The sequence below is a fragment of the Gopherus evgoodei genome, chromosome 4 (genome assembly GCF_007399415.2).
Source record: "Gopherus evgoodei ecotype Sinaloan lineage chromosome 4, rGopEvg1_v1.p, whole genome shotgun sequence".
Taxonomy (NCBI): domain Eukaryota; kingdom Metazoa; phylum Chordata; order Testudines; family Testudinidae; genus Gopherus; species Gopherus evgoodei.
The window spans coordinates 3895179-3919134 of NC_044325.1; the positions used below are offsets into that span (position 1 = coordinate 3895179).

Sequence of the window (23956 nt, forward strand, 5' to 3'; positions counted from 1 at the left end):
GTAGGCCTGGCTAATGAGGAGATGGTGAGGTACAAAAAGAGTTGGGAACAAATGGGAAAAGAAAGAGGCGCTTAGAGCTGTCTCTTAGGTAGAGATTTAAAAAGAAGGGATTGGTAGGACTGGGGAAGGCCAAAGACCTGATTGCAGAATTAATCCTGGAGTGTATTTTCCAGTTATAACAATTTTATTCTCATCTTAATTCCAAGTTAAATCTTTGTGAGAGTTAAACAAAAATCTATTCCCCAGTTTGGATTTTCTCTTTTCTTTTTATTACAATTCTGCTGCCACTGTGTGAGCACTTGCCTTTTGCCAAATCTTATTTTAGGAAGCTGTAGACTACATCAATCTAAAGAACTCCTGAGCAGCTTAAGCAATCTTTGCAGTGGCTTGCTTATTTCTATTGTGGTAGTTTGATCGGGGCATAATTATGCTAGGCCTTGTATAAAGGAAGACATGATACCTGCCTGAAGATCTTAACTCTAAAAAGCAAGGAAAACATATAAGAGAGATGTGCGATCAAAATTAGTACCCAAAAAACCCTATATTGTGTGTGAATTAAGATTGCTCTGTACAGAGCATAACTTACACAAAATGCAAAAAGCAAGGAAATAAAAAGTTAATGCATCTGATATGCCACACCATTTATTACACCCCTCCCAAGATGCCTGCCTCATCCCTAGAACAATCACCAAACAAGACACTACTCCACAACCTTAATCCCTCTCAGTAGAGATGTCAGCCATTCAGCACCCCTTTTCCCCCAGAGTCCTCCCCATCAGCAACTGCCAGACTTCCTCAGCTTCCTCCGTACCATCTGTTCTGCATAGTTCTGCAAAGTCTGTCTTATCTTGTTTGGGGATTTGAAGGAGATGAGCTCTGTTTCTATTTTTTTCCCAAGAGTTAATTTGTTAGTATCAATGACGTAGCTACATCCAGTCTACTTACTCAGGAATGCCATTTTTGAAGGGGAAAATAGCAGCCTAAAATAGATTAGGTTAAAACCCTAGCAGAATTCCTTTACTTTTAATGGAGTCCTGCAGGATCGATTCTTGGCCAATGCTATAAAATATCCTTATCAGTGATCTAGAAGAAAATACAAAACCATTGCTGGTAAAATTTGCAGATGACATAAATGACTAGAGTGGTAAATAATGACGGGGTAAAGTCAGTTATACAGATTGATCCGGATTGCTTGGTAAGGTGAGGTCTCATTGGAATTTATTATCATAGGTATTAGTAATGTAGGATTCCACCAGACAATAGCTTAACTGTAAATTCCTTTGTTAAATCCAAAGGCTGAATGATAGCTATACCATTCCTCTAAACACATCTAATAGCCTAAATAGTAGGCAACTACTTCATTCAAACTGTAACAAAACATTTATAAACATTTGATCAAAACACTTACAAAAGAGCTAACCCAGGGGATGCTTACACCAATATTGGCCAGCTCGGTTAAATACTAGCAATGAACCCTTCAAAAGCTTATCCTTTTTTAGCCAGTAACAAATAAGTGATGTCATTGCTAAGGGCTAACTAGCTAAAAAACAGGTTTTGGTGGTTTGGGGTCATTGCTGGTTCAACTCATATAATCTTTCCTTATTATTAACTATTCCTGATAATTTAGGCCTCTTCTTCCTTCTATCTTATCAGTTAGCTTTCAAGTCCAGTTTTTCAATTTAAGCTGCATACTTTCAAGGCCTTCCCACAACTGCTAACAGACCTGCACTTTATGTGACTTGTATTCTTTTAAAACTAATTTAACCCTTTATTACTTACACTGCAAAGCACAAATATTGTTCTTCATTCCCACAGTTCATTTGTACAATATGTATTTTAATACAGCCAGTTGTAAGAATGTAATTAATCTAAGAACAAAGAATGCAGGCCACACCTACAGAATGGGGACTGTATGCAGTGACTCTGAAAAGGACTTGCGAGTCAAGGTGGAAAACCAGTTGAACATGAATTTCCTTTATAACTCCCTAGCAAGCTGACAAGCAGGACCTTTATCATAGCAGGACCTTTCCCGAGAAAGAATAGGCAGTGCATATAGTTACTTTGATGCTTGTTTTCCTGTGCATACACAGGTAAACTAGTTGCATTCATTCACATAAGGCAATTAGCCATTCAAACTAACAAGATGGATCCCAAGTGGTTTACTATGTGGAATTACAGGTTTCAAGGAGAGATTAGGACAATAATAATATTATACCACAAGTCCCATCTAAATGATGATATCCTCTTTTGATCTTGAAGTCCATGGAATATAGTAATGAAGGATTATAAGTGGGGCTGTCGATTAATCGCAGTTAACTCACGATTAACTAAAAAAAATTAATCGCAATTAATCACAGTTTTAACCGTACTGTTAAACAATAGAATACCAATTGAAATTTATTAAATATTTTTGGATGTTTTCTGACATTTTCAAATATATTGATTTCAGTTACAACACAGAATACAAAGTATACAGTGCTCACTTTATTTTTATTACAAATACTTGCACTGTAAAAACGATAAAGCAAAGGAAATAGTATTTTTTAATTCACCTCATACAATACCGTAATGCAATCTCTTTACCATGAAACTGGAGTATTGTGTCCAGTTCTGGGCACCGCATTTCAAGAAAGATGTGGAGAAATTGGAGAGGGTCCAGAGAAGAGCAACAAGAATGATTAAAGGTCTTGAGAACATGACCTATGAAGGAAGGCTGAAGGAATTGGGTTTGTTTAGTTTGGAAAAGAGAAGACTGAGAGGGGACATGATAGCAGTTTTCAGGTATCTAAAAGGGTGTCATCAGGAGGAGGGAGAAAACATGTTCACCTTAGCCTCCAATGATAGAACAAGAAGCAATGGGCTTAAACTGCAGCAAGGGAGATTTAGGTTGGACATTAGGAAAAAGTTCCTAACTGTCAGGGTAGTTAAACACTGCAATAGATTGCCTAGGGAAGTTGTGGAATCTCCATCTCTGGAGATATTTAAGAGTAGGTTAGATAAATGTCTATTAGGGATGGTCTAGACAGTATTTGGTCCTGCCATGAGGGCAGGGGACTGGACTCGATGATCTCTCGAGGTCCCTTCCAGTCCTAGAGTCTATGAAAGTGCAATTTACAAATGTAGATTTTTTTTGTTACATAACTGCACTCAAAACAACGTAAAACTTTAGAGCGTACAAGTCTACTCAGTCCTACTTCTTGTTCAATCAATCACTAAGACAAATAAGTTTGTTTACATTTACGGGAGATAATGCTGCGGGCTGCTTATTTACAGTGTCAGCTGAAAGTGAGAACAGGCGTAGCATGCACTTTTGCAATGCTGGCTACAAAATATTTACATGCCACGTATGCTAAACATTCGTATGCCCCTTCATGCTTTGGCCACCATTCCAGACGACATGCTTCCCTGCTGATGATGCTTGTTTAAAAAAATAAAAATAAAAATAAAATAAAATTTTTGACTGAACTCCTTGGGGGAGAATAGTATGTCTCCTGCTCTGTTTTACCCACATTGTGCATATATTTCATGTTATAGCAGTCTCAGATGATGACACAGAACCTGAACCACCAAAAAATAAAATCAATCTTCTGCTGGCGGCATCTGACTCATGATGATGAAAGTGAACATGCATCAATCTGCCCTGCTTTGGATAGTTATCAAGCAGAACCCCTCATTAGCATGGATGCATGTCCTTTAGAAGGGTGGTTGAAGTATGAATCTTTAATACATCTGGCACGTAAATATCTTGCAACGCCTGCAACAACACTGCCATGTGAACACCTGTTCTCACTTTTCAGATAACATTGGAAACAAGAAGCAGGCAGCATTATCTCCTGAAAATGTAAACAAGCTTGTTCGTCTGAGTGGCTGAGTGAACAAGAAGTATGACTGAGTTAACTTGTAGGCTCTAAAGTTTTACATTGTTTTATTTTTGAATGCAGTTATTTTTTTCTACATAATTCTACATTTGTAAGTTCAGCTCTCATGATAGATTGTATTACAGTACTTGTATGAGGAGAATTGAAAAATACTATTTTGTTTTTAATAGCACAAATGTTTGTAATAAAAAATAAATATAAAGTGAGCACTGCAGACTTTGTTGTATTGTAATTGAAATCCCAATATATTTGAAAATGTATGTAGAAAACATCCAAAAATAATTAAATAAATGGTATTCTTTTATTGTTTAACAGTGTGATTAATTGTGATTTTTTATTGTGCGATTAATCACAATTATTTTTTGTATTCGCTTGACAGCCCTAATTATAAGATGGGAACAGGATTTAGCATCTACAGCTAATTAGATTGTTAAGCTTCTAACAAGATACTGGTAAACACAGACACATACACTTAGCATCTACCCTTGATTTCTATTACTACGAATAAATGGGTTAATGATTCTGGTCTAGTACATCTCTTTGAAATCCACATACAAATAGATTGTCTTGATTACATTTCGGTGCCTCTTGTTAAGTTGTTATGGGTCACCCACAAGCTGGCTGTTCTGTCAGTGTCCCAGAGACGCCTTAGCTCAAACAAAAATTGTGGGTTTAATACAGAAATTACTAAGTGAGGTTCTGTGTTATGCAGGCGGTCAGACTAGAACAGTGGCTTTCAACTTTTCTGGACTATTGTACCCCTTTCAGGAGTCTGATTTGTCTTGTGTACCCCCAAGTTTCACTTAAGTTACTTGCTTACAAAATCAGACATAACAATACAAATGTGCCACAGCACACATTACTGAAAAATTGCTTGCTTTCTCATTTTTATCATATAATTATAAAATAAATCAATTGGAATATACATATTGTACTTACATTTCAGTGTATAGTATATAGAGCAGTTATAAACAAGTCAGTGTCTGTATGAAGTTTTAGTTTGTACTGACTACAGTAGTGCTTTTTATGTAGCCTATTATAAAATTAGGCAAATATCTAGATGAGGAATACCTTGGCGTACCCTGAGGGGTACACGTACCCCTTGAGAACCACTGGAGTACGCGGTCATAATAATCTCTTCTGGCCTTAAAAGTCTATAAATAGAAATAGTTATTGTTTCTGTTTTGTCTTTGCTTCAGGAAGGCAAAAACCACTTTGGCCTACTTATTCTTTATCATTTGTGTTGTCGTAGCATGTAGGGGTTGAAATTATAGACCAAAGCCCCACTGTGCTAAACACTGCACAAACATTGCTCTAAAATGTTATGAGAGGGGATACTCTACTCTTTTTCATGCAAAATCTAGGGATTCGGTCTGTTTCAATGGGTAGCCTTGTTTAAAAAAATCAGTAGCATATCAGATCAAAAGTTACAGAAGGCTAGTGTAACCTTATTGCCTTGTCTGGGAATGGCTAGAATACATATGAACTGAGATAAAATTGATAAAAATATCAAACTCCATTTTACCTTGATAAAAAGAATAAAATCCCAGATAATTGCACATCAAAATTGTATTTGAGTAAAATGCACAACTCAAGTTACTCAAATAATGTTAGAAAACATGAAACTTTTCTAACTCCTGTGATATTTGTACACTTTTTCAGATCTTTGACGCTTTCAAGTCTCGCTTACATGACTCCAACAGCAAAGTAAATCAGGTAGCTCTAGAGACAATGTACAAGATGATTCCTTTGCTGAAAGAGAACTTATCACCTGTTATCAACATGTTGATTCCAGCCATGGTAGACAACAACCTGAACTCCAAGAATCCAGGGATCTATGCTGCTGCCACGAATGTTATTCAAGCTCTTTGTCAACATTTAGGTAATTAACTGTTTGAAGTAGCCAGTCTTTATAAAACTGTGTCTACCAAGCCATTGTATATGTGTGGTGGGTAGGAGAGGGTTTAAGTATATTGATAAGCTCAGCATAGATTGACTTTGGGAAGTATGAAAAAACAGAGAGGCTAACTATTTCCTTTTTCACTTTGCACATTCACATCACTTACTGCTGTTTGCCCTGATCAGCACATAAACTGATGCAACAATGTTGCTGTAAGTCAATTTATATAACTCAAGAAGGGCCCAGGCCTGCAAATTGTGGCTCTCCTGCTGAGATGGCTGAGTGTCCCTACCTGTAATGACTTTTATAGAATTTGAAAGTCTTAAGCGACTTTGAGGACTAAGCCAATGGGCAGGAAGGTAGATGTTCATGGCTTTAGCTGCCATGTACATTTCTAACTCTCTGCAGTATGTAGTAATTAGTCCTTACAAGAAATCAGTTCTCTTGTAACTATTTATAAAAATTCACAAGTTAAAATAATCCTTTAATCTTCAGTGAAAAAAATAGACTTTCTACCTTAAGTCACTTTGGTTCAGTAGTTTTATTTTAATAAATTGTGAACTGAAGATTTTATTTTATAAAGTCATTTTAACTTGTCTACATACTTTTCTGTTGTATAAATGTGATTATTCTGATGGTTTTTAACATCTTTTATTCTTTGAATTTAGATAATTACTTGCTTCTCCAACCATTCTGCACAAAGGCCCAGTTTTTGAATGGAAAAGCAAAACAAGACATGACTGAAAAGCTTGCTGGTAAAGTTACATATTGCTTTGCAAGTTCACTTTTACTTGTATTCTATTCTCATTTGCCAAACTCACTTCTTGATGCAAGTGGTTGTTTGTCAAACAGCAGTAGTATCACATTTGACAGATGTGCCCTGCAGCCACAGAAATCATGCGCATAGCCCATGCAGTGATTCTCATGCCGCATGTTCTCTGTCAGAAGAAATAGTATTTTTAAGCCAAAGGGGCAGACACATTTGTTGGTCAGATACTCCTGCAAAGGGAGCCAAATAATAACGTAAACGATAGTGTAACTTCAGTGGTTCTTGCTAAACTGCTAATTTAGTTTTCATCTTGGATTGTGCTGTCAATGTGTTTCCATAACTGAAATAGGTCATATTGTCACTTGAATCCTGATCCAGCACGTGATCAGCACAGGCAGCCCTCTGCATCTTTGTGGAACAAGCCAGAAGACTGAGAGCTGTAGGAGAGGTTTGCTTACTCCTCTGTCATGTGTGGCGCTGTGTGTTTCCCCCTTCTGAACCTTTGGAGTAATCTTAGAGCACATTAGTCATACATCCGAAGAAGTGGGCTGTAGCCCACGAAAGCTTATGCTGAAATAAATTTTATTCTAAGGTGCCACAAGTACTCCTGTTCTTTTTGCACATTAGTCATGTAAACTACAATCTCCCCTTCTTGTGTCTGATTGGTTAATATATCAATTATATTCTAATGCTTACACAGGAACCCCCCTCCCATCCTCATCTTGTCTTCAGATTTTCCCAGACCTTTCACTAGGAGATGTAAGTTATCCTCCTCCTTTGAGTAGTGTCCCTAGGGGTGCTCCACTTCAAGTGCGCATGTACCCCATGTGCCTTCGATCAGAGACTTTAGGTAGCAGTGCCCATTCCACCTGCACGTGTGCTTTACTCTGCCTTGTGCTCTGCACTTTGGTTTTATACAGTTGTGCAGGTAAACCAACCTCTGTTCCTTCTCAACTGCCTTGGCCTGAAGAGGAGCCTAAGAAATGTCCACATTGAGCTTAACTCAACTGTAGGGTTTTTTCATAGTTTTACTTTACTACTACTGCTACTACTACTATTAAGCTAAGAATCATAGTTAATTTTTGCGCATGTGTATGTGTAAGGACCATTGTTCTTTCAGCTTATTTCCCTGAGGAGAAGTTTAGATTGCTGGGAGGATATGCCTGGCGCTCTGGGTTTTAAATATTGCCTTACACTGGGAGAGCCTTCCAGCATGAATCTGTTGCCTTGGAGAGTCACATATCCCCTAAAAGTGTAATTTTAGCCTGGCATTCAAATTGAGAGCTAGAAAGAAAAGAGAAATTAAATGGTGCCGCCTCATGATGAACTCCTTCTGTTCAGCGTCTGACCCATTATACTCCACTGACTATTTCAATGTTGGAGTGTCCTGCAGATAGACGTGTTTTCCCTGGCTAGAAACAGGAAGTGCTTCAGTTCTGCTTGAGAGCGGGACTGGGCCACTCCCTTGTGAGATGCATTTCTCCTTTGCTGGATGTCAGGTCTGTTGTATGCAATTCCTTCAACTCCTCTAATATCCAAGGTATTGATCAAGATAAGGAAGGACAAGACCAGAGTTATTCTGGTGGTTTCAATGTGGTCAAGACAGACATGGTTTCCTTACCTCATCCAGTTGGCTGCTTGTCAACTGATCATCCTCCCCACCATCCCTCATCTTCTCTCTCAGGATGCTAGTCAAATTCTTAATCCTAAACCTCAGAGTTCTTTGCCTCAAAGCATGGCTAATTGATTTGTGGGGTTAGAAACAACCTGTTCTGAGGAAGTGAGAAGAATATTATGTAGTAGAAAGCTGTCTACCCATAATACTCAACTACAAAAGTGGATGAGATTCAATCACTGGTGTGACCTAAGACACCTTTCACCTGTGTCCTCTTCTGTCAGGTATGCTAGATTACATCCTAGAACTTACAAAGACAGGTTTGTCTTTGAGTTCCAGTATGGTAAATTTTGGTAGCTATTATGGCCTTCTATTTTCTGGTGGAGAGCTTTTCAGTGTTTGCACATCTGATGATGATGAGATTTCTCAAGAGGTTAGGAAAATCTCTTTCCATGAGTCAAACATCCTGCCCAGGTTTGGGACCTCAACTTGGTGTTTAGATGCCTTACAAACCTTCCTGTGAGCCAATGGCAACCTGTCTCTACTTGACTTATCCACGAAAATGGCCTTCCCAGCACCCATTACTTCTGCTTGAAGAGTTGGGGAGTTAGGGATCTGATGGCATATCCCCCTATTCACAGTATTCTTCAAGGACAGTGTCCTACTGCAGCCATATCCCAAATTCTTACCAAAGGTGGCGTGTGACTTCCATGTTAACCATTCTACTCCTCTTCCAGTTTTCTTTCCTGAACCACATCTGAATGAGGAGAATGTGGTATTACATACACTTGATGTCAGGAGGGTATTAGCTTTTACTTGGACAGGATTAAGCCATTTAGAAAATCTACCAGGTTGGTTGTTTCTATTGTGGACAGATCTGAGGGATATCCAATTTCCAAGCAAAAAAACCTCTAGATTAGTGGTTCTCAAACTTTCCAGACTGCTGTACCTCTTTCAGGACTCTGATTTATCTTGAGTACCCCCCAAGTTTCAGCCCACTTCAAAATTATTTGCTTACATAATCTGACATAAAAATACAAGTATCAGAGGGGTAGCCGTGTTAGTCTGGATCTGTAAAAGCAGCAAAGAATCCTGTGGCACCTTTATAGGCTAACAGACGTTTTGGAGCATGAGCTTTCGTGGGCGAATACCCACTTCGTCAGATGCATGTAGTGGAAATTTCCACAGGCAGGGGTGTGTGTGTGTGTGTGTGTGTGTGTGTGTGTGTGTGTGTGTACACATACACACACACCTGCCTGTGGAAATTTCCACTACATGCATCTGACGAAGTGGGTATTCGCCCACGAAAGCTCATGCTCCAAAACGTCTGTTAGCCTATAAGGTGCCACAGGATTCTTTGCTGCTTTCATAAAAATACAAGTGTGTCACAGCTGACTATTACTGAAAAATTGTTTACTTTCTCATTTTTACCATATAATTATAAAATAAATTGATTAGAATATAAATATTGTACTTACATTTTAGTGTATAGTATATAGAGCAGTATAAACAAGTCAGTGTCTATAAAATTTTAGTTTGTATTGACTTTGCTAGTGCTTTTTATGTAGCATGTTGTAAAACTAGGCATTTATCTAGATGAGTTGATGTACCCCCTAGAAGACTTCTGTGTACTCCCAGGGGTATGCGTACCCCTGGTTGAAACCCACTGCTTTAGATGAATATCTGGCTGAATTATCTTTTGTTATCAGTACTCTAAAGGAGGTGGGAGATCATTAGATTAATTTAGCGGTTCTCAGACTGTGGGTAGTAAACCCTTTTTAATGAGGTCGCCATGGCTGGCCTCAGACTTGCTAGGGCTTGAAGCCGAAGCCAAGATCCAAGCCCCACTATCCAGGGCTGAAGCCCTCAAGTTTTGGGGTCCCCCCAGGGTGGAAACCAAAGCCTGAGACCCAGCACCTGGGATCAAAGCCGAAGCCCAAAGACTTCAGGCCTGGATGATGGGGCTTAGGGTTTTGGCTTTGGCCCTGCTGTCTGGGAGGCGGGGCTCGGGCTTTGGCCCCCCTGCCAGGGATGGTGGAGCTCGGGCTTCAGTCCACCCTCGGGTCGTATAGTAATTTTTGTTGTCAGAAGGGGGTCACGGTGCAATGAACTTTGAGTACCTCTGCTATTAGCTAAGATGGTTGGGGACGCAATCCCATGCTCTGGGTGTTCCTAGCGTCTGACTGAGAAACTGGGAGAGGGTGACGAGGGGTGGATCACTTGATAATTATCTGTTCTGTTCATTCCTTCTAAAGTATCTGGTACTGACCCCGCTATCAGAAGACAGAATACTGGGCTAGATGAACTATTGGTCTGACCCAGTATGGCTGTTCTTATGCATTTTTTATATGAAGTTGAATTTCCAGCACATTTGTGTATCAGGCTTCCCCCCGTAACCCCATGATGGTGGTGGTGGTGATCTAGTAAAATTAACGGCACTGTATAGCTACGCACTCTAGTGACAAGATGAAAATATGCCGTTAATATTTATGCCTTGAAGTCGTTAAATCTTAAGTAGGGAAATTATTTTATTTAGGGGTATTTGTATTATAGGGCTTCTGTACTGCCACATTGTTTTTAGTTCTACCTGTTATGCCCAAGTGTTGCAGAACATCTGGAACTCTGTCAGGTTTCTCAGAAAGTAGGTTTGTGTGACAGCATCACTCCACTCTTCTGTCTTCTAGCCATAAATTGCTCAGACCTTCCTCTCATCAAACACCTGGTGCGATTGATTGAAAGTGTTCTCCCTAGCACCCAAACCAACTTCTGCAGATCTGTATTGAAAAGCTCAGTGAGCCAAGACAGGCGGAGAGAAGATATCTGATCTCTCTGGGCTCTGACCCTGAAAAACCTGGCAGTCTTTCTTTCTCTCTGAGCACTTCCTTCCTGTGCCTTTTCTACCTCTTGGGTAATGGGCTAATTAGCCTTTTGGGCTCTTCTGGGACCATCCCAGTCAATTAGGCTGAGCTTTACTACTGAGGCTTACTTGGGAGTGACTTAATTGGCGATGCAGTGGTCAGCGTGCTGGTACAGCTGCTGTTGCCCAGCACTCTGTCAGTTATCCTAACACACAAACTGCAATACTGATGAGAAAAGGAAGTTATAAGAACCCTACCTCAAAATGTGTCCCCTTTTCTAGGTTTATCTGACATGATTTTTTAATGAATGGTTACAATTATTAACTTGTGGTAGACAGATATAACTTTTTTTAAAAAGGTAAAAAGCCTCTGAGGGGGAGATGATTTTCAAGCGATACTATTTAAATTGGCTTCATAGATGTCATTGCATTTGCAAAGAAAATACAAACAATGTACTACAACATGGTAATTATGGTTGTATTATTCTCAATTCTTTCAGATCTTGTTATGGAGCTATACCCACGGAAGCCTCATGCTATAGAGCAGAAAGTTTTAGTTGTCCTGTGGCATCTCTTAGGAAACATGACAAACAGTGGCTCGCTGCCTGGAGCCGGAGGAAATATTCGGACAGCTACAGCTAAATTATCAAAAGCACTTTTTGCACAAATGGGTCAAAGCCTGTTAATCCAGGCTGCATCTCAGCCACCACACATCAAAAAGAATTTAGAAGAATTTCTTGATATAGCTACCTAAAATAAACGTGTGTGTAGATCAATCAATACATACACTATACGACAGACTGATAACTGTTTACATGAAGACAAGTGAAACAATTCTAAAGTTGCTTTTTCACAGTGCCTGCACTTTCATGTAGAAAACTAGAATGGCTGCCTTTACTGACAATCTGCAGAGCACCTCACTGTCCTGTACCAGCATATGTACACCAAATCAGTATAACACTCACGAACTGTCCTCACCAGTGTTGCTTGCAGGCCACATGGAAGTATCTAAGGTCTTTAAAGAGAAGTCAGTCCTGCTCATTTGCACTCTTCTTTAGAAATTACAGCACAGTACCCTGTATGTAATAATAGATATGAAATTTGTAATGAATAATATACTTTTTATTATGTAATCATGTTCTGACATGTTTTCTCACTTAGCCTTACTTATGTAAGTGGAAAAAATCCTTGAGTGATGTATATGGTACCAAGAACAGGGGTTTGCGTGACATTTGTGAAAAATATATATTTCTTAAATCAGTCCACTTATGATTGTGCAGTATTAGCTTGCTATTGCTCCTGTTACATTGATGTAACATTCGTTTGACAGTTGGGCATAATCAGCTGCACAGATGTAAAATTTTAACAGGTTATAATGAAGCATGATTACAAAAAAATTTAGGACATGAATAATTTTTACAGATTTTGAAATACACATTTGTCTTAAAAAAAAAAAACAAACAAACAAAAATTCCAGGTGGTGAATGTAACTTCTGTAGTTTTGTTTAAAAACACTAAATTTAATCTTTATCTTTCAAATATTTATAAAGGTGTTATCTCTCAGCCCAGGTGTGTAATTCTCAACAACATAGTGCCAGGTCTTCAATAGCTTTTTTCAGAGTTCTCCGGCTACAAGTACTGTACTCATTTTAAAAAGAAAAAGGAATGTTATAAAAAATAAATGGATTTATTTCTGTAAAATTGTGACACGTTTCACTCAAACTCTCTCCCTTTTGTTGGATGAAAGATAAAAATTGTTTATGGACAACTAAACATACAACAAAGACTAATGTTATCTGTGAAGTTCTGCTTTACACTGGGTATCATGAGAGGTGAATGTTACCATGAAGCAAGGTTCTGTTTCATGGGTAATAGTGCTAAACAGTAAGATGGTTACAAGCGTAAAACTGTATTTTCCCCCCTCAAATTGTGAGCTCAAGGAAACGTGTGTGTGGTCCACTTCAGTTACAGGTATAGCTAGAGCTAAATTAAGTGTGGAAAATTAGTTGTAGATATTATTTCTGACAGGATTTTAATTCCCCACTTTTAGCTCCTTAACACAAGCCTCTCAGCTCTTAATGAATGTTTACTTCCAAGAGGAGTGGGGACATCTATTGTTGTAGAGCTAAGGTCCCCCAGTCACCGATGGGGGCTCATTGTTAGGTACTGTACAGAAACAACAAAAATGAAGGTTTGAATTAGCTGTTACCACTCAAGAAAGAGATCTTGGAGTCATTGTGGATAGTTCTCTGAAAACATCCACTCAATGTGCAGTGGCAGTCAAAAAAGCTAACAACATTGGGAATCATTAGGTAAGACAGAAAATATCATGTTGCCTCTATATAAATCCATGATACGCCCACATCTTGAATATTGCTTGCAGATCTGGTTGCCTCATCTCAGAAAAGATGTATTGGAATTGGACAAGGTTCAGAAAGGGCCAACAAAATGATTAGGGGCGTGGAATGGCTGCCCTATGAGAAGAGATTAATAAGACTGGGACATTTCAGCTTGGAAAAGAGATGACTAGGGGGATATGAGAGGTCTATAAAATCATGACTGGTGTGAAGAAAGTAAAGAAGGAAGTGTTATTTACTACTCATAAACTAGGCCTCACCAATGAAATTAATAGGCAGCAGGTCTGTCAGCATTCCTTCTCAGATCTGAACCTTAAGAGTTCAGAAAATGAGGTACCAGCACCTGAATCCTCTAAGCTTAATTACCAGCTTAGATCTGATAGCATTGCCACCACCCAAAAATATAGTGTTTTGGGGCACTCTGACTTCCCCAGCTTTCCCTGGGGACCCCAAGAACCCAGATCCCATGGGTTCTTAAAACAAGGAGAAATAAACCATTCCCCCACCTTTCCCCCTCCCAGAATTTCCCTCCCTGGGCTATCCTGAGATACTGATCCAACCTCTTAAATCACCATACAGAGAAGCATCTCCCTTCCCTTCCACAAAGAGGCAAACAGATTCAAGGAAAACAGATTCTATCTCTCCTGGTGAGTTATCCCAATCCCCTGGAATAACACAAGGGAAACAAGGAAAAAAAAATCAACCAGGTTCTCTAAAAAAGAAATCTTTTAATAAAAGAAAGGAAAAAGTAAAGAATTATCTGTGTAACTTCAAGATGTAAATATTACAGGGTCCTATAGCTTACAGACACCAGAGAGAGACTTCCCCCCCCCATTACCAATACAAATCAAAATATTTCCAGCAACTGCACATATAAAAGTTAACCAGCCAGATCCACAGTTGCAAATAGAGTAAAACAATCAAAAAGCCTAAACCGCCTGTTTTTACTTACTATTTGAAAAGAAACTTAGAGAGCCTGTAGTAATGTCTGGTCTCTCTCAGACCCTCCAAGAGAAGAACACACAATGGACAAAGAACACACACAAACTTCCCTCCACCCAAATTTAAAAGTATCTTGTCTTCTGATTGGTCTTCTGGTCAGGTGTCCAGTTCCCTGCTTGTAACCCTTTACAGGTACAAGAGACATTAACCCTTAACAATCTGTTTATGACAAGGTCTAAAACAAAAGGAAGTATTTCTTCACACAACGCCTAACCTGTGGAACTTGTTCCCATGGTATGTTGTGAAGGCCAAGACTATAACAGGGTTCAAAAAAAGAACTAGATAAGTTCATGGGGGATAGATTCATCAATGGCTATTACCCAGGATAGGCAGGGATGCAAAACCATGCTCTGAAGTGTCCCTACCCTCTGTTTGTCTGAAGCTGGTAATGGGTGACGGGGATAGATTACTTGATTACCTGTTCTGTTAATTCCCTATGAAGTGCTTGGCATTGGCCACGGGGGCAAAACAGGATACTGGGCTAAATGGACCATTGGTCTGACTGAGTACGGCCGTTCTTATAGTCTTAAAAATGCAGCCCTTACCCAAAAAGGCTTACAACCTAATGGGGAGAGTACAGCAAACAAGGAAACTACTGGTCAGCATGATAAACAGTGGGCACAGCTCCCTGGGGGTGTGGAAAGCTAACTACTGCTGTTAGCTGGGGAGCAGAGCTGGGCTGGGAGGGGAGCGGGCCTGGTGAGAGCTATGGCCGGCTAGGGAGAGGGGAGCGGGCCTGGTGAGAGCTATGGCCGGCTAGGGAGAGGGGAGCGGGCCTGGTGAGAGCTATGGCGGGCTAGGGAGAGCAGAGCTGGACTGGGGGGGGGGAAGGGCTGGCGGGAGCAGATGAGGGATGACTGGGCTCAGAGCCGGGCTGGGGGCTGGTGAGAGCAGAGAGGGGATGGTGGGGAGGAGGCTGAGGAGAGCGGAGCTGAGGCCTGGGGGGAGGAGAGCGAAGCCGGGCTGGGGGGGAGTTGAGGGAGGGCTGAGGAGAGCGGAGCCAGGCTGGGGGGGGAGGCTGAGGAGAGCTAAGCCGGGCTGGGGGAAGTTGAGGGAAGCTGGGGGGGAGGGGGGCTGGGGGAGGGCTGAGGAGAGCGGAGCCAGGTGGAGGAGGCAGAGTCAGGCTGGGTGCGGGGAGCTAAGGGAAGCTGGGGCGGGGGGGCTGAGGGAGGGCTGAGGAGAGCGGAACCGAAGCCTGGGGGGAGGGGGAGACTGAGGAGAGCTAAGCCGGGCTGGGGGAAGTTGAGGGAAGCTGGGGGGGAGGGGGGCTGGGGGAGGGCTGAGGAGAGCGGAGCCAGGCTCGGGGGGGGGGGTGGGGGGGGACAGAGTCAGGCTCAGTGGGGGGAGCTGAGGAGAGCGGAGCCAGGCTGGGGGGGAGGGGAAGGAGCGAAGCTGAGGACTCAGTGAGCCGCCCTGGCGTGAGGTGACACGTCGGCCCCCGTAGCCTCGTCACGTGCAGCGTCGCCGCCTGAGGCCAGCCACCGAGGGGGGCGGAGCCACAGCCTGACTCCCCCCCCAGCAAGCAGCTCAGCCCAGCGTTTAGCTGACGCATGCGCACAGCAAGAGTTGAGGCGCTGGCGCATACTTTCTGCGGGACAGGGGGCGCGCCGCTTCTGTCTGGGCCTTCCACGCATGCGTAGTGATTTGCTTTCGCCTTTCGGGGTGACGGCGCATGCCCGGTCACGTTTCGGAATGGCTGGTACGCAAGGGTAGTGCGGGCTCCAGAAGGGTCTGGCAGAACCGGTGCGGCCGCAGCGGGCCTATGGCAGGAACTTGGCGCCAGGTGAGTGCTGGGCTGTGTGCGGTCTGAGCCTCGGCAACGGCGCGCGCCTGGGGAGCGGAGGAGGGTCGAGGGTGTCTGCGGGATAGCGGGGAGCGGGGGGGGCGGAATTGAGGGCTGGGGGTGTCTGGAACCGAGGGGGTAGCGAGGCGGGATTGAGGGGGGTGGAGGTCTGCGGAATAGGGGGTAGCGGGGCGGGGTGCCTGGGGAGCGGGGGGGGGGGGGATTGAGGGCTGGGGGTGTCTGGAACCGAGGGGGTAGCGAGGCGGGATTGAGGGGGGCTGGGGGTGTCTGCGGAATAGGGGGTAGCGGGGCGGGGTGCCTGGGGAGCGGGGGGGGGGATTGAGGGCTGGGGGTGTCTGGAACCGAGGGGGTAGCGAGGCGGGATTGAGGGGGGCTGGGGGTGTCTGCGGAATAGGGGGTAGCGGGGCGGGGTGCCTGGGGAGCGGGGGGGGATTTAGGGCTGGGGGTGTCTGCGGAATAGGGGGTAGCGGGGCGGGGTGCCTGGGGAGCGGGGGGGGGGATTGAGGGCTGGGCGGTATCTGGAACCGAGGGGGTAGCGGGGGTGGTGGTGCCTGGGGAGCGGGGGGGGATTGAGGGCTGGGGGTGTCTGGAACCGAGGGGGTAGCGAGGCGGGATTGAGGGGGGCTGGGGGTGTCTGCGGAATAGGGGGTAGCGGGGCGGGGTGCCTGGGGAGCGGGGGGGGATTGAGGGCTGGGGGTGTCTGCGGAATAGGGGGTAGCGGGGCGGGGTACCTGGGGAGCGGGGGGGGGGGGATTGAGGGCTGGGCGGTATCTGGAACCGAGGGGGTAGCGGGGGTGGTGGTGCCTGGGGAACGGGGGGGGGCGGAATTGAGGGCTGGGGGTGTCTGGAACCGAGGGGGTAGCGGGGGTGGTGGTGCCTGGGGAACGGGGGGTTGGGGAGAATTGAGAAGGGCTGGGGGTGATTGCAGAAAGCGGGTGGTGGCCAAAAGTACTGACTCTCAGAGCCGCGGAGGACAATCCTCACAAGTTGGAGAGCTGGGATGGTCCTGCCAGGGCTCAGGGCTTCAGCCCCCCTGGAGGCACCTCTTGGGGCTGTGCTCCTGCTGAAGCCCAAGCCCTGGCAGGTGTGCCCTGCAGACTGAAGCCTCAAGACACCGCCCCCCCTTTCCCACTACTTTGCTGCAAGGCAGAGATCCGGAGCTAGCTCTCTTCAATTCCTTCCCCGCCTCCCCAAGCTGGAGAATGGGGAGGCAGGGAGGGCTTTTCCAGTCACACACTCAACTGTAGAAGAGCTGCTTGTGGCATGTGGCTCAGGAGCTGTAGTTTGGCCGCCCGTTATATACTGTACTCTTGTAACCACTTACAAATTTTTTTGTTTTCTGAGTTTGCTAAGATAGTATATTCAACTCCAACTGGTAACATCTGTTTCCATGTAACAATACAATCTGTACTGTACTGACAGTTCACAGTGTTCCTACTTCATTACTTCTTCATTACTTGTTGGAAAGGAGTGGTCAAACATTCAACTTCCCCATGAAATTCCACTTTGATTTTCAGTGACAATTTTAAATTGATCTCAGTACTGAATGGATATCTTCAAGAGACCTAAGCAATATTATGAATATTCTGCATACACTAAATACCTTTGTGTGTGGTTTGAGGTGATATTAATCCCAGAGAAACTTTAAATAGGTGATACTATGTAGGACCTACTGTGTGTGTTAGTCCACTCTAGAGCAGAATGTGCAGTAATTTTTCACTTCATCAACAAATTATATTTGTGTAGCGTTTTGATATTGTTGATAGTATTGGTAAACGGTTTTTCTCCTTAAAGGGAAAATGTTACTGTATGGAAGAAGAAATAATTACTACAGAGATTGTATTTGCATTCTTGCAGGATAATATTAGATACAGTGGAGATTATTTAAAAATTCATGAATGATATCAGTTTTAAAGCTTAATAAAATTATTGAATTTTGCAAGTAAGTTTTATTTCTCTCAAAATGGCCTTTTTAGTCCCGAAGTCAGCATCTTGTCAGTAGTAACTGGTACCACAGAGCTACAGAAGCATGGGGACCATGTGTGAAGAGAAGGCACATCTCTGGAACTCAGCAAAATAAATCTGCTTCCAGATTGCATATATTATAGGATGTTGGTGTTCTAATGCAGCAGCACTGATTATATTAAATGTTTTAAAGGAAAACTACAGTGTAATAGTCAAATTGCTGTGTAATTTCAAAGTACAAGTTTTAGTCTAAAATATATTGGACACTGCAGATATTAATTACGCCAAGCCAAGTTCTGATGAGTTGTTTGAGCAGTTCTGGTGGTGATGAAGCCATATATCAGCTCAAATGGTCCACAGTAGTGAATCTCAAAAACAAGAGGAGAATTTCTATGCTCCATATATTTATTGGCTTCCTCTCCCTCTCTCTGAGCTCCACACAGAGGATGATCTCCCACTACCAAAACTTGAACTCCTATTCTGCTGGTAAGCCACTGCTCTGCCTCAGCACTTGTCTACACTCATTTTGCAAGTTAAAAATAAAATGACAAGTAGAATTTAAGCTCTTGTAAAATAATATGATGGCTTAGTTCACTACTTCACATTTTAAAAACAGGCGTTAATATAATTGCAGTTGAAATTGCTAAATCACTCGAGTATTCTATATATTGGCAAAATGGAAACGTAGTGATCAGTCTCTTAATAGACTGACCATCTTCTACACAAGTCTTTTATACTGTAATAGATATAGTATAGTATGCTGTGCAGTGTAGTAATGCAATTTTACAGAACCATTTCTATCATACAAATACTGCATTTTTCTCAAAGGTTTTTTAACATTACAATATGTGCCCTTTTTGAGGCACCCTTATGATTGAGAATTTTACAAATAGTATGTGTATTTCAAGCTATTTGGAAGATGTTACTGTAGTAATGCTGTCCTAGACCATTATGTAAATAAGGTAGTAACCCTAACCAGCAAGCTGGTTTGCAGCACTGTAGAAAGAGAGGGAGTGACCACTACAGTTAATTGTGCTTACGTTGCAGTTTTACCCCTTGTTTTTCCAAGTTTAGGCAAAAATGGCGTAGTCACGTTTGATTATGGGGAGAGTGAAAAATACTTTTCCAATTTAAAAATAAACAAAACACCACCATCACCCCCCAAAAAACAACCCAACCCATGTGTGAACATTGTGGACATTCTACAGCGTGAAATACCCTGAAAGCGAGTTGAAAGTGAAACTTAGCATGGAGTTACCATCCTTACTTGGAAATGCCTTCGTTCTGAAGAGAATTGATTGAATTATGAACCTTTGATGATCACATGCAATATACCTTGTATGAACTTTTAGCTGTTTTGTAATATATGCATGTAAAAGGCTTCATTGTGCATGCATGCATGGTGAGTTTAGTTTCATGGTGAAAAGCATATTGAGGACTGAGACTAGGGCTACACAAGAACTGTTGGCTCAGTCCCCGTGGACCTTGTTGGGATATTGAGGATCCTTAGGGAGGGCAGTAGCACAATATGTAAGGTTCATGAGAGGACACTAATTGTAGTTAAAATTCCTTAAGTTTGCAGGAGAGGCACTTCCTCTGGTGGGTCTCTTGGGGTGTGGGACATGGCATTCTAGCAGTGTATAGCCATATAATTCTGTATTAGGGAATTTACATGCATTATTGCCAATTTGTTGCAAGTCAACAAAGCTTTAACATTTTGTGGAATTAATCCTTTTTTCTAAGTTTTTCTGAAACAAACTCCTCCCCCCCCCCCCCCCCCCCGATGTGACACTTGCATCCCCAATAGTAATAAAATGTTGGGATTACACAGATTAAACAGTTTCCGAACTTTTGCATTCTTAGCTATGCATTGCAAATAGCTGCCTGCGTGTGTATGTGCAATAGTCTTTAATTATATTAGCATATATCAGTTCTCCAACACAATATGTTACCATATTTCTCAGAATCTACTGCTCTGCCCCTCACTACAGCATATTCATTCATCATTTCCTCTTCTCCAGATATGCCTACTAATCCTTTTTCTGTGGCAACGCTTGCTGACATGATACACCTGGTACCTTTGTGAACTCCAGTTCACTTCTGGTTTGTAAAGCAGCCACTTCCTGCCTGTGCCAAGTGCCTTTCATTGGAGGCTTCTTTGGGGATCTTACTCTTCCTTTTGGGGTGCAGTTTGGCTCAAAGGTTCTTTTCTCAGAAACTTAGGACTGACTGAGAGTTTACATTAACACAGCGCTTTTCTCCTGCACTCTGTAGTCTAGCTGGGCCTTTGCTTGATGCTTCTGTTTTTTCATGGGAGGACACACAAGCCTGGCTATCACTCTATTCAGCCAGCATGTCTGTAATTTGCAGTTCTCTAGCATGGTCAAGGGCAGAAAGCTTGACCTCTATAACCCCCAGGGTGTGATTACTGTGACCTCAACTTAAAATACAGGCCTTTTGAAAGGGGCATGGAGGGTAAAGGCTGAAATGTTTGTCTAGAGTATTGTGAAAAAAAGCTGTCAGCTCCATGCTGTTAACTGTCTCTACTACAAGGCTGTATGGTCGTCCCTCCCAGAGATAATTTAAAACTTACTGACATGCTAACTCATGGCAAAATACACAAGGTGAAGGATACGTGCAGTCTTTTACAGGCAAGAGAAACAAGGAACTTTCATTTTGAAGATACAGTTATCTTACACTATCTGGCCCAGTCAGTAATGCAGTGACCTATACATGGCAGACTTATGCTTATATTCACCATACACAGAATCATTGTAAGTATGGTCAAGTTTAGACATACTCATTTAACAGTTCCACTGAACACTGTTCAGAGGATCCAAAAAGCAGCCCGTTTCTGGTATGCCATGTATCTGCCTTTTCACATTACTTGGCACAGTCGGATTTGTGTTGATGCTTTCTGAGAAATTTGGGCAGCTGTCTCATACAGTCTCAGCTGCTGATGCTGGGGACACAGGACTCTCTGTTTCTCCACTGATGCAGTATGCTTTTTGTCTAGGCTTTTTCTACTGTACTTCTCAACATGGTATCTGAGCATTTACTTATTGAACACACCAGTTTTTGTTTCTCCCTCCCAAGTTACAGGAATTCTGCTTTCAAGAAGTGGGTTTTAGATTTCATTTTGAATGTGCAGAGGATGACTGGAATATTTTCCCACAGAAAGGATCTGAGAGAGGGTAGGACTTGTCAGCCCAGTTGTTTGTATGTGGTTGACAGTCCTATCTAGAAACTGGTTACCTATGCTGTTGGTACTTCCTTGCTGATAAATCAGTTGGAAACATAGTATAGCTGCAGTGTTAGGAACAACGTGTTAATTTTTGTTATAGCCTGGTTACAAACTCAAGGTTGGTCTACACTACAGACTTATGTCTGTATAACTGTGTCGCTCAGGGGTGTGGAAATCCACACCCCTGAGTGATGCAGGTATATTAACTGAACGCCTGGTGTGGACAGCTTTATGTTGACAGGAGGGCTTCTCCTGTTGACATAACTACTGACTCTTGGGGAGATGGCGTACCTATGCCAATGGGAGAGTCTCTCCCGTTGGCATAGGTAGCATCTTCACTAAACTCTACAGTGGCACAGCTGCAGCACTGTATGTGTAGACAAGCCCTCAGTTAAAATTTGTAGAACGATTTCACGCCCCACCTCCAATGCTTTGGACCTAGGAAGTCAGAGCATCACCCTCTAATTGCAGGTTTTGGAGTCATGTTTGTTACCATCAGGCTGGTATAAAATCCACAGCCATTTTGAAGGATTGGGCATGGATTGTGAATGTGAAGGAAGGAAAGGTCCCTCAGACTGAAAAGATAGGTATAGAAAACTAAGCCTGGACAATATCTGGAGTTTCTATCTTAGACGAGAGCCATATTAGTTATGCAATTCTTGTTGAGGATGAGGTAGCATATAAGAGAATGCATCTGCTTTAATTGAAAGGGGGAATAGTTCTTGAGTGGGGCGTGTTTTCAGTGGGGTCCTGCAAAGATCAGATCTTGATCCCATAGCTGTTTAACATTTTTATCAGTGAGCTGGAAGAAAACATAAAACCATCACTTAAAGTTCTCTGAAGACACACAAAGTGGGGGAGTGGTATATAATGAAGTTCTGGTGCCCACAGTTCAACAAGGATGTTGATAAAATGGAAAGAGTTCAGAGAAGAGCCCCATTATGTTAATAATGATGGAAGGTTTAGGAAAGATGTCTTATAGTGATTGACTCAAGGAGCTCAATCTGATTAGCTTAACAAAGAGAAGGTTAAAGGATGACTTGATTAATCTGCAAGTATGTACCTGGGAAACATTTAATAATTGGTTTTTCAATCTAGCAGAGAAAGGTATAACAATCTAATGCCTGAAGTTGAAGCTAGACAAAGGCATACATTCTTAATGGTGAGAGTAATTAAGAAACAGTTTACCAAGGGTTGAGATAGATTCTCCATCACTGTGAATTTTTAAATCAAGATTGGATTTTTTTCTAAAAACTGCTCTAGGAATTATTTTGGGGCAGTTCTCTGGCCTATGTTGTACAGGAAGTCAGACTAGATGACCGCAGTGGTCCCTCCTATCCTTGGAATCTGTGAAACTGTAGTGATAAAATTCATTATTACTAAGGAGCTGATTGGGTGGTTCTGACTTTAGACTGCTCTCCCATTGAGTTCAGAGAAAGATAAATGCAGGATCCTTGAGATCTAGATCTCTCTTGTAAGGGGCTTGGATGCAGCAGAGACAGAACAGCAAGCAATGATGCAGCATGCCGCTGAGTTATGCCAGGCAAGTGTCTGTTGGTTTGGGCTGCTTCATTTGGCAGGAATATCAAGGATGCAGAGTGGGATGATGGATGAATCCCTCCTGGAGGACTAGGTAGAAGCTTCTGCTTGTGACTTTTGCCTGGAAGAAAGTCTGTGTGGCAGGGTCTGGACCGAATCTTTTTTGCGACCCTACGTTGTTTGATCCTATCTAGCCATCTTGAATCCTGATGAAATGTGTTGCTGATGGTAGTAATTTTTTTTCGGGGTGAAATCATAGTTTGAGCCAATTCATCTAGAAGTTACAGTTGATGATGTACTTTGGGGTATAACTGGAATATAGTATTCTGTATTAACTAGCAGTAATAAATTGACTTAAACAGATATTTTATACAGGGTAAAATACCTCGACCTCTTACAAGGAAATTGCAGTGGTTGGTTCTAATAACTGGATAGCTACGTGGGATATTTACAAAAGATTTTGCATCTGACTCTCCCCAAAAGTCTAGAGATGCCCATCACTGTCAGTGTTTCTGTAAATGTGAATGTTGCTAGTGAGTGTGGAAAGTCAAAGTTTGTGACAAAGCAGATGAACGTGTGAGGCACTTAGGATGCTTTCTCAGATGGTTGAAAGTAAACTGTTCAAGTATAACTAGAGAGATAAGGTGGATAAGGTAATATCTTTTATTGGATTAACTTCTATTAGTGAGAAGGATGTCTTTTGAGCTTACACAGAGCTCTTCTTCAGGTTAGCTCTGTATAAGCTTGAAAACTTCTCTCTCTCACTAACAGACGTTTGTCCGATAAAAGATAGGTGAAGTAGTACTGTGACCAACATCGCTACAACTCTTCATTCAAGTATAATTATTTATCTAACTTGGATTCATCCATGGCCCGTCATGTTGCACAGCTAGAGATTGTTCGATTGTGGGTTCAGATCCTTTTTGTCTCTGGCAGGCTTCTGTGAACTTTCTTCTTTGGTTTTACACAGAAGTACAGAAGATTCATATTAAATCAGTTAATTTAAAAAGTACAGGATGCACCTCA

At 42.3% G+C, this 23956-nt stretch overlaps 2 protein-coding genes across 4 annotated transcripts in view; both read left to right on the plus strand.

The window, feature by feature from the left end:
* The window catches only part of TOGARAM1 (TOG array regulator of axonemal microtubules 1), a 75708-nt gene extending 62988 nt beyond the window's left edge, over positions 1-12720 (plus strand). The window contains exons 20-22 of the mRNA XM_030558986.1: positions 5541-5760; positions 6447-6533; positions 11520-12720. Coding sequence (XP_030414846.1) covers positions 5541-5760; positions 6447-6533; positions 11520-11773 — 561 coding nt within the window. The 3' untranslated portion in view covers positions 11774-12720. The remainder of the gene's footprint in view (positions 1-5540; positions 5761-6446; positions 6534-11519) is intronic.
* Positions 12721-16014: 3294 nt separating this feature from the next.
* The window catches only part of PRPF39 (pre-mRNA processing factor 39), a 44826-nt gene continuing 36884 nt past the window's right edge, over positions 16015-23956 (plus strand). For 2 of the 3 annotated variants that reach the window (XR_004000401.1, XM_030562779.1), the window contains exon 1: positions 16074-16161. The gene's annotated coding sequence lies outside the window, so the exon portion shown is untranslated. Of the gene's footprint in view, positions 16162-23956 lie in introns of all 3 variants that reach the window. The other variant, XR_004000402.1, reaches the window with a different exon arrangement.